This window comes from Ixodes scapularis, unplaced genomic scaffold, assembly GCF_016920785.2.
Source record: "Ixodes scapularis isolate PalLabHiFi unplaced genomic scaffold, ASM1692078v2 PGA_scaffold10__122_contigs__length_95168666, whole genome shotgun sequence".
Taxonomy (NCBI): domain Eukaryota; kingdom Metazoa; phylum Arthropoda; class Arachnida; order Ixodida; family Ixodidae; genus Ixodes; species Ixodes scapularis.
Window position 1 is genome coordinate 32,808,986 of NW_024609836.1, and position 10,795 is coordinate 32,819,780.

Below are 10,795 nucleotides of genomic sequence, written 5' to 3' on the forward strand. Positions count from 1 at the left end.
ACGAGTGACGTCATTCTCTTTCTCCTTATCCCCTGGCGGCCGTCCAGAAGAGTCATTTCAAAAATGAGCCGTGCCCCTGCGCGCCGCTCAGTTTCGCATCCGACATGGACTTCGACGAGTGGCGGACGTTGACGACGATGGTGGACGATGAAAACGATTTCTACGTCGGTGGTTCTTCGGCGGATCTTCTGAAAGTTGTGGATCTCGAAAGTCTCGAGGTGGGTTCCGTCTCGTTGTTCGCGACTTTGTTGTAAACAGGTTTTTTTGTTTTTAGTTTTGTAAAACGGTAGCGGTTTTGTGCGCGTCCGGACGTGCCGCGCGGGCGGGGGTTAGCAGACGACGTGATTGCCGTCATGCGCTGCAACGATTTTTTGTTCTTTTTCCGAGAAGGGTTTGCCGTCTTGCATCACCGTTGCCTTTCCGGTGTCGAGTAGCTATGGGCACGTTGAACATTCTTGAACGCCGGCGTTGTCATTAGACCCTGGGTGTTCTTTTGTCTCCGCAAATCCGAAGAAAATCGGATCGACTTGTGGACGTCTCGTCGGGGGTTCGCTTTGCGACGTTCGCGCAGCTGCGCGCTCGCGACATTCGCCGTTGTGAACGATCAAGTCTCGTTCGTCGACCTTATTCATTGTGGGCCTAGACAACAGCAGCACTTGTTGACGGTTGCACCAGGTAGGATGACTTTCTCGATCGTCTGTTTATAAACCGAGGCATCCACAACCCTCGTCTTTTTTTTTTTTTTTTTTTTTTTTGTCAATCTTTGGAGGTTGTTGTGTTAAGACGGGCGAGCCGTCTGACCCTCCCTTGTTTCCTTTGTGTGGAGGACAAACTGCTTTTCCTGGAGATGACCTTTTTTTTTTCTCTCTTTTTTTTCCCTTCGTACGTTGCCCTTGAAAGCCCTGATTTGGAAACCACTGCGCCTGTCTAGACAACAGTCGCCCAGTCTGCCACAGCGTCATTTTTTTTTTTTTTTTTTTTTTTCACAGAAAAAGAAGTGATCGTGAGAATGGTACTTATTTTCAACCGAGAGATGCTGATGACTACAACGAATGGAAATCTCACTGGTTGATCGTAGATACAATACATGCATTTGCTCGACCCCGATCTCAAATCGTCTCTCTTTTCTTTTTTCGTCTCGGACGCAAAGGCAATCTCGTTTTTTTTTTAGATAATTTTAGTTAACAGACGATAAAATAAACGATTAGATAGCCGGGTTAATTGCCGCTCTTCCAACGTATGGACACCTTCAAGGATTTTTGGGGACGCGCCGTGTTTCGACGGGTGCGGGACCTGTCTGGACTTGTATCGCTCGGACGGCGATTGCAATCTCGCCCTATCTTCGCGCTTTATATTTTTATATATATATAAAATTTTGGGCTTTCTCAACGTCTCCGTATTGAAACCCTTTCTGCAGTAACGGGAGATCGGTGGTACCAGGGTCAGCAAGCCAAGTTGCCGTCGAATTAGAAAATTGTTTTATCTCGATGGATGGCAAACCTATGCGACAGCTCGAGCCGATACGGCCGTCGCGATAGCGGTGCCTAGCCGACGTCACACTGACGTACTCTTTTTTTGCAGTTGCACGTTTCCGAACGCCTCACGCGTCACTTCCTTTTTCTAGCGCTCTTCAAATACAGACAGCATTTTTTTTTCTTCTTTTGCGCTGTTGCAAAAAAAAATTGCTTTTGGAATGTCGCACATGCGATTGCTCGCTGTTTTCGGAAGGGTGCAGCGAACCACTTGGGTACCCTGGGTGCGGGAGTTGGAAGAACACCCCGGATGTATCCATCGCGTACCCGTACGGTTTTTTTGCCGCACCTGTAAAAGCGAGGAATGCTTCGTTGTGGGTTTCCGCCAGCTGTTTTTGAGGTTTCTGCGGCTCGGCAGCAGGCGTCTCTTGTGTTTCAATGCACATCCATTAAAAACAATTTTATTTCTGCCTGCCTTTGTTCTCTGCGACTTTCCGGTCTCCTTACTCGCAGGATTCAATTCCGCAGACGCTTTTGACGCTTTGCTTCCGATTCGTTATCGACTTGCCTCGGGCTGCTTGGTTTGAAAATACAGGGTGTCACAAAAGAAATTTTACGCGGTCTTTTTTGCTGCAAAAATAAACTAGGCACTGCCGTGCGCTCATTCTCCACCCAAAGGTAGAGAGCTAGAGGTCATAACCAGATGCCAAAAGTTTCAGCCCGATCCGATGACTTAATCAAAAGTTATACGTGATTTTCTAAAAATTTCAGTGGGGAAATGGAGGCCATTTGTGCCCGTTTTCGGTTTCTGGTGCCATAGGGCCCCTTGTGTTTGAAAAGTCTGTCTTGCCATTTTCCCATTTAAATTTTAAGAAAATCGCTTATAACCAGTAGCAGTCTGCTGCACATGATGCAATCTCAGCAAGCATTTGCACGCTTCCTGGACGCCTCATTAACTGCCTATTCAAGTTGTGCATTTTTTTTTTTTTTTTTTTATTCTTCACCTGAATGGTTTCAAGTTGTTCCTTTTCAAGGAAGAAATTTAAGGTTCAGTCCGGCTGTGTTTCCATAAACAGCTGCCCTCTAGCAACCCCTCTCTTACCCCTTCCCTAATGTTTTGTGTATCTGTTCACTTCGATTTCTAACATGGGTTGATTTTCTCCATCTGCTTGAATGCGCATTGCTGAGATAGTGCGACCATCTCTGGTGCACATAGTCTTTTTTTTTGCCTCATTGGGGCTCAGTATGCTGGCTAATATCTTAAAGAACTTTCAAACAAATATTCACTTGCGAAAAGAAAAAAGGCATGCACAATCTTGGATGCCACCTTAAACTATGCTTTTACCGGCAGGAGTCCGACTACTACACATCGTTCACCCTTAAGCCGAGACTGCAGCAAATGCCACAAGCACGAGAGTTTAAGGTTGCTGCTTTGAAGCGTTTTTTCTGCAGAATGAGCACTTTTGCTAGAAATGTACGTCTCAAAACCAGGAGCGCAGGCTAGCTCACTCTAGGAGCTTTGGCTGCCGTCTCAGCTCATTGGTGAACAGAGTATAACACGTCACATGCACAATTCTCTTTGTGTACTGGTGGTGTGTGGTGCCATGGGTACAATTCTCAATTTGTGGGGCAAAAATGTTTTTTTTTAAATTTTTTTTTTAAATTGGAGCTCTGTCGTTATGATACAAGATACTTGGACTCGTGTTATAACCTTAACATTAAAGGGATACTACAACAAAATTTCGGCGCTCATTTTTTGGTCTATATGTGTTCAAAAAAGCAGTATCACATGGAACATACCAATATCTTGTTAAAAAAGTCTCGAAAAGGAATTTTAAAACGAATTAAACGATTAGCAAAGAGCACCTGGTGGATGTCGTTAACGCCTCGTTTGTAATGCTCGTCTAGGAACCTTGACAGCTAGTGACGGAGGTTGTCTCGTCTCCGGCCACGACGAGAGATGGGGGGAAGGAGGACCTCCCCTCTTCCCGAGAATCCCTTTTGTGTGTCGCAGAAGTCGCTATTGTCCCCCTAGAAGATTATAGAAGATTAACTTGTCACTCAAAATTCGCACAAAAGCAGCCGCTTCGGTGGCTGGAACGACTAGGCCATCCTCTCGACGTCAGCCTCGCCATAGCTTTGCTCGTTTCGAGACGACCTACGTCACGATTGCGTCGGATGTCACATGCTCTAAGCTGGGCCTTCTCCGAGCGCTTGCCAGACAAGGCCGTTTATAACGAAAAATACAGCCACCAGGATCAAAATACAAACGTGCGATTGTCATTTACGGATATTGTGGATCATATTCAACCTATTTTTGAACACGACGGGAATATTTCAAATTTTGTTGAAGTATCCCTTTAAGCTTTGGCAATCGCTCCGGTGTCGTTTTCACATTATTGTAGTAGAATCGGAACCTGAAGTTTCTGAACCAAATGCCACTAAGATCACCTTCCCAAATACAAGTAACAGATTTATCCCCGTTTTACAAATCTAGGAGGTACTCTCCAGTGTCCACCAAGAGCCATTAGCCTACCTCCTGGCTGTAGATGTCAAAGCACGGAAATATTTGTTGCACGTTTATTAAGGAAACGGGAGGAATGGTTTTATTGCCAAGTTTGTTGTCAGAATGAGTTTTGTATGGACAAGATTTGTGGTACACATAATTTAATGCATGTCAACAGTTCACTGATACATGTGACACGGGTGAACAGACCAACAGGTTTGCGGCACAGACCTGTACTCGCCAACCACCAACCATGAGATGTCGTGCTCGGTAACCCCTTTCTCTAATGATGCTGCCAGTTAGAACAGCCTTAAGAGTGGTAGAACCCAAGTAGATCCAATTACAAGCAGAGCCGTGGCACAGATTTTCACCGACCGTAACTGTTCTCTTTTTTGCCTTCCGCGCAGTTCTCTGGCTTCGGCGGCCTCACCTCGGGCATCCCGACGCGCACAACGGCCACTCTGACGCCGACCACGCTGAAGAACATTGAGGAATCCTTTCTGGAACTCCAGTCCGTGCCCCCGGCGCCCATGGAGCATCAGCACCAGGCGGGGTTCGTGCCTCCGGTGGTGAACATCGCCCAGTACCAGCAGCAGCAGCAGCAGCACCATAGCAATAGCTTGGGCCAGGGTTCGCCGTGCGTCGTGGTGAAGCAGGAGGTGGAGGAGGACTGGCTGCCGGCCTGCACGCAGCAGCAGCAGATGCAGATAATGACAGTGCACTGTGGGAGCAGCGGCGGCAGTGTGGGCAACAGCGGCAACGACGGTTCCCGGCACTCGAGCGGAGGTGCCACGGCGTCTCCGCCGGTCCAGGAGAAGTCCAAGCGGAGTGGCGGAGGACGCAGGCCCAACAGGAGCGAGAAGGTATGGATTTCTCGCTGTTTCTCTCTGTGGGGGAGAGGGTCATGTCTGTGTGGTACGGGGGGAAGGCGGCGAATTTCGCTCGGTGGCGTTTTCAATGCGTGTGACCTCGGAACGGTGGCTCTTGTGCCCACGCACAGAGCCAACACAGGGCAAAGATTTTTGTGTTTTCTGCCGCATATTTGCTTTGTGGAGTTTAGCCTTTATGCGTGTATCAAGAATGTAGGTGCCTTCGACAGACCGGTATTAGGCAAACAAGACACTAAATTAGTCACTGACAGCCAAAGAAATGCAGGGTATGAGTCATTATCTTCACCAACAATGCAATTGCTGCTCCATTTGCACCAGGCTCGGTCAGAGCTTGGTTTGCGGCACTGCTCAGAGATGGCAGCACACATGTTTTATTGTGCACGTTTTTAAAGATGGCGACCAATTGTGGAGATGCGTGCAACACATGCAATACAAAGAAAATTTAAAATCAAAAACTATAAAACAAAACAGAAAACAATGGCTGAGGAATTAATATTGAACATATAATAAATCGGGCCCTGCTACATGACCAGATCGTAATGATAGGCTTGTGGAAATTTTCAGAACTTTATTTTCACTTCAAATAGCATCATATTCAATTTGAATGCTCAGTCAAACATTGACAGTACCGGGAAGGGACGTTTTGCAACGTTTCTCATGCTTGTCGCCTCTTCTGGCTGGATAGCTTGCATCATTGACTGCAGTTGTCACCGTGCAGCGGTGTACTCTGGTGAAGCGACAACTGCGCAGTCGGCGTCGTCATTTTGCATGTCTTGCTTCATCGCAGCACACCCGTGTGCCAAGGGAAAAGCAGTCCTCTGGAGCACGACTTTACACGCGGTTTTTGAGTAAAACTGTACTAGGGTATATATGATAGGCCACTATAGTGTGACAATCAAGATATCTTTTTGATAATCAAGATTCATCAAGGATATTTGACTATTGTGAGAAAGCTTTTATGGACTGGTCAATATGTTTATTTTTTTATCTTAACTCTCATTTAATTATTACCTTTATATAGGTTCCATTCGTTTGATGGCACGGTGAATTAAAATTAAATTAGCTGGAGCATCAGTTGCAAGCCTGAAGTTCATATAAAATATCATTGACATTTGTAATCAAATAACAAAATATTTGCTATTTATCTCAATTTAAAGCTGCAGATTTATTACAACTTTCGTACTGGGATCTGTCCTACGATCTTGTGACATTCACTGTTTCAAGCTACGCCTTGTACCCAGTGGCCTTACAGCTTTCGGCAAGAGATCCCTACGAATTTGCTAGGCATTGAATCAATCATTTGACCAGTTTTGGTCTTCGAACCCAGGATTGCTATGCAAAACGCCGCGACCATTTCAATACATAACAATCTGAATTCATTTAAGCGTTTGGATAGCTACAACATTATTTGGAAGTTTCGAGCGTGCCGAATGCGTCGACTTGAAGGTTTTGGCTCACCTTGCTTGCAGTTGAGCCCGGAGGAAGAAGAGCGGAGGCGGGTCAGGAGGGAACGCAACAAACTGGCGGCTGCTCGATGTCGGAAGCGGCGCATGGACCACACCAACAGCCTGATTAAGGTGAGACCTGTCCCTGAGTTGCGTCGCTGTCTCCAATCCTCATATCAGCATGTCTACCCTTCCCGAGTAATTTAAAATAACATTTCATCGTTCGTGATTTGTGTCCTTCCCACAAGTCTAAACAGAGGTTGCAACTTTCGGTGCCAGAGTGTGACATAGTTGATTCGAATCAGCGAGTGCCTATTTTCCTCGGTACTTTGAACCGACGAGCTTTTATCGAGACAACTAGAGTGATGAAAAGTGCTCGCTCAGGGCACTATCCTCTGTCGTAAATCCTCTGTCGTAAGGTACAGGGCTTGTGTCGTTCTTTCGCTTCATTGTATGCACCTCGACGTTTGCAGGAGACGGAGGGCCTCGAAGACAAGCGCAGTGCCCTGCAGTCCGAGATCCAGGCGCTGCGGCACCAAAAGGACGAACTCCAGTTCCTCCTCGAAGCCCACCGCGCCACCTGCAAGGAACTCCACCTCCGCGCCTCCAACACCACCGCGTCGTCGTTACCGCCGACCAGCCAGCAGATGACCACCGGTCACGCCCAGTCCCAGCAGCAGCAGCAGCAGCAGCTTCGTCAGCAGCAGCAGCAACAACAGCAGCAGCAACAGCAGAGCCCATTCCGCAGCCACCAGCTTCAGCGGAAGCCCTCGTCACCAGGCCGCGCCGCTCCCAAGTTCCCCCGGCCGACGTCGCTGGCAGTCTCGTCAGCGTTCACGAACTCGGACGGCACAAGCGCCCTGGGCATGGCGTCGCATGTGTCGAGCGAGGTGGCGGGGGTGCCCATCCAGACGCCGTCCGCGGGCATGTTCAGCTTCGAGTCGCTGGTGGAGGGCACGGGGCTGACTCCGTCGGGGACCACGCCGCTTGGCTGCTTCAACTCGCCAATGACGTCTTGCGCGGGCCAGCAGCGCAGCTCTAGCAGCGACCTGTCCAGTCCAGACACCATCAACCCGCCCAAGCTGGTGTCACTCTGACGGCCGGAGGAAGGCCGGTGTCGCACCGTTCCGCCATAGGCACGTTTCGCAGGGACTCGGCGCACGGAAGGCTGCCCGTGCCAGTCTGTAAACCCTTTTTTTTTTTTTTTTTTTCACTTTAGGGTTTGGTTTTTGTGCATGCTAAGAAGGGGTCACTGCACGATTGCGGTTTGTGCGCAATTCTAGTTTGTGTCCGACTCCGGTTTGTGTTCAACGCTGTTTTTTTTCTTCCGATATCCGGTTTGTGCATTGGACTTTCTAGAAAAAATTATAATTGTCTTTTTTTTTCTTCGTTCAAGGTCTTACTGGTGGATCTGTTTCGACGGCACGTAGGTGGTTTATTTCGAAAATTTAGGCCAAGCATACTTCATGCGTTGGAAACCGCACCACGGAAAACGCGAAAGCACACTGGTGCAAAGCTGCGTCGGTCTTGGTTTGAGGCTGCGTTTCTACCTGGCATCTTCTGCATGTCCTAAAGAGAGTTTGAATGCTTGCAAGCATGGTCCGTGCTTAAAAACGGTGGCTCGAGCAGTTCTACATTAGTACTCGATCGTTCCAACCCAGGTGCACAGAGACCTTGTTGTGGATCTTGTCAGAAAAATCCACTTCAATGCAACATAGGCTCTTTTTTTTTTTTTTTTTTTTTTTATTGCCGTGGGGATGGGCGTTTTCAATGTTTCCTGTTTTTGCACCGGTAGGAGATTTGGAGGAAGCCTTTAATGCTGAAGATCAGTGAAACAAGCCCAGTTTAAATGGATCTATGGGATGTCCCATTTTACATCCGGCACAGAAGAGTGCATTCAGATGTTTTTGTACAGTTGAGCTCAATTTATAAAGAAAGAGAAATGGAGCATGTTGGTTGAAGACTTTTTAGTATGGCAGATGCATTAAGGGACAAAGAGCACATAAGCGGGTGTTTGCGTGTTCTGTGCCCCTTCTTGCGTTCGTCAAACTCCAGTTCGGAGCTCAATTTGTGCGACTTGCAATTTACAGAGCTATTGATTTCTTTTTTGCTGTACAGATTTTAATGTCGTGCTGCATACTAATTTTTTTTTTTTGCATCCAACAAGAAAGGTTAATTGTACAGTGGAAAGGGTGACTGCCTAATTAGTGCCCATTGATAAAGAATTGGGAAGGGAGGGGCTTCATGCATTACCTTGTGCAAGCTTTCAGTTGCCTTTGTACACCTAGCAACTGGTGTGGTTAGGCCATGGTAAGAGTGATATTTTTCGAGTGACATGGTGCCAACTGTCCTCAAGATCATTTGTGTTGCTCAATGGTGCACCCAAGAAAAATGTACTTGCAGTGTTTTTGTGACTCGGGTATACCCCTCGGAGACAGAAAACTGTCCTTGCCAATGGGTTGCGGCCTTGCACTAGAAAACAGTAAACAGTAGATTAATTTTTGATGCCACCACGAACCATCAAAGCGACGCCTAGTTATATTACTCTACCATCAAGCGCCTAGTGCCGACCCGACTGTCCAGCGGTGCAGGCAGCCATTACGAAAACGCATCCTCCAGAAGCTTCGAAGCATCGAGGCATTGCTGTGTACGTTGCTAGTCCACTCAGATTTGAGGCCATCGTGTAATTGCCGACTTTCCGGTTATCCATATTAGCAATAGGGGATGTTCGCATGTGCAAATGTGTCTGACCCAGAGTTATCTTAACCTTGTCATCTAGTGTATGAATGTCTTTCCCTAATTTTTTTTTTTAAAACATTTACATGTTTCTTGTTTTGCTTTAGATTCATTGTCACAATTCATTGTCACATCACCCCCATCTTTTATGGTCCGATGCATTGTAACTGTTTCGCGGCACTAGCTCAGATTATCAGCAACACTGCTTGAATCTCGGAGGCACGTTGAGAACCCTTCCACTGCGTGAGAGTTGGTTGGCTATGTAGCATGTTATGCTGGAGACATGGTTGACCTGGACTACATGCTGTACAGGATGCTTAGCTTGATCTAGGAGCTGTTACAGGTCCATTTGCAGCTAAATTTTTATATAGTGCCACAAGACTGTTTTCTCTTCCCGAAGTGCTACAGTTTAATCCCGCATAGCGTATATATTTTTAATAAGGAATCTATGACATGACAATAATATATGCATATATTGATATTTTACAGAGGAAGCAATAACTGTTTTAAGACTGGCAGCCCATAGATCGCGTGTCCACATCTCCCGTCGAGTCCTCAATGCTCAGGTCAATTGAAATGGCGCTGAATGTTCTTGTGGAATGTTTTTGTTTTGAAACTACCAAAGATGGTGCGAACGATTTGTTTTGTTTTTCTCTCGGCCTGCGGTCGTGGGAACCACGGGCAGGCCAGTCATTCTCATTGTGTTGTCTCGAGAAATGGTTTTTGTTATAGGTTCTTATTTATTTGCTTCAGCTTTGTCTTGTTTTTGGTGGAACAAATCCAGTGCGTTGGCGTTTTGTTTATTAGTTTTGGTCGTCGTCTTTCATGCTGCATTTAAACACCACGAGATTCATTCTGACAGTGTGCCTGCTTCACTGCTTTTAATTGAGAGACCACGTAATATTTTTATACATGCACACATGTATGGCTTCTTGGAATTCCAAATAAAGCTTGTGCGAATCTGCCATGGCTGTCTCTGCATGCTCATGTCACCGCCGTGTCCCTGGTCTTGTGCCACGGATGGTCGGCCTTGAAACTACTATATGCTCGTTCTGCTCCTATTCCCGATTTTCCTATATCCTCAAGGCGTTGCCGCTCAGATCGGTCCAAGGTGCCAGTGAACCAATCCAGTTTGGCAAGTTTTTATATACAAGTATCTGGTGCCACTCAGTGCTAGACCTGTGAAAATCAAACTGCTTGATAATGATGTCATGCAACAGATATACCAAATATATAGCTTGCACTGACGTTACTTGGTCAGACATAATGACGGAAGGGTGGGAGAGAGGTAGCCTCCACCGCTTTAACGAGACTTTTCGTTTCTAACCATTATTAGAAAGGGTTAAACTGATGTCACGTGCAAGCGTTCAGTCAGTGCCTGAATTTAAGCGTTTCCACCTGCTTGATCAGGTCACGTGGTTTATAGAATGTGGCGGAAACGTCTATCGTCTCTATGCTTTGCTCACTCGGCTTGAATGCCCAATATTCTGCTTGCTGCACGGCAAAACACGCATGCACTCGAGCTACCATAGTCAGTGACAGCTAAAGGGCTCAGGGGAAACTCGTCCCACTCTTTCCACTTTAGCAGAGCGCATGTTGGAGAGGAGGTGGTCTCCTCTCCACTCTTCACTCTGCTGAAATGGAAGGAGGTGGGTGGAGCTTCCATGTAAGAAACTCTCAGTGGTTTGAGTTGCTCCCCCTCTTAAATGTAAGCTCCCTAGCCACACAGTGGGTTTGTGGCGCCAT

The 10,795-nt window shown here is 46.9% G+C and overlaps 1 protein-coding gene across 2 annotated transcripts in view; it reads left to right on the forward strand.

Moving 5' to 3' along the window:
- LOC8036056 (transcription factor kayak) overlaps positions 1–10,016 on the forward strand; it is a 45,107-nt gene extending 35,091 nt beyond the window's left edge. The window contains exons 1-4 of one of the 2 annotated variants that reach the window (XM_029971530.4): positions 60–218; positions 4,386–4,841; positions 6,338–6,445; positions 6,787–10,016. In XM_029971530.4, the coding sequence (XP_029827390.2) occupies positions 105–218; positions 4,386–4,841; positions 6,338–6,445; positions 6,787–7,410 (1,302 nt within the window). In that variant the 5' untranslated portion in view covers positions 60–104 and the 3' untranslated portion in view covers positions 7,411–10,016. Of the gene's footprint in view, positions 1–59; positions 219–4,385; positions 4,842–6,337; positions 6,446–6,786 lie in introns of those variants that run through there. The other variant, XM_029971529.4, reaches the window with a different exon arrangement.
- The last annotated feature ends 779 nt before the right edge of the window (positions 10,017–10,795 follow it).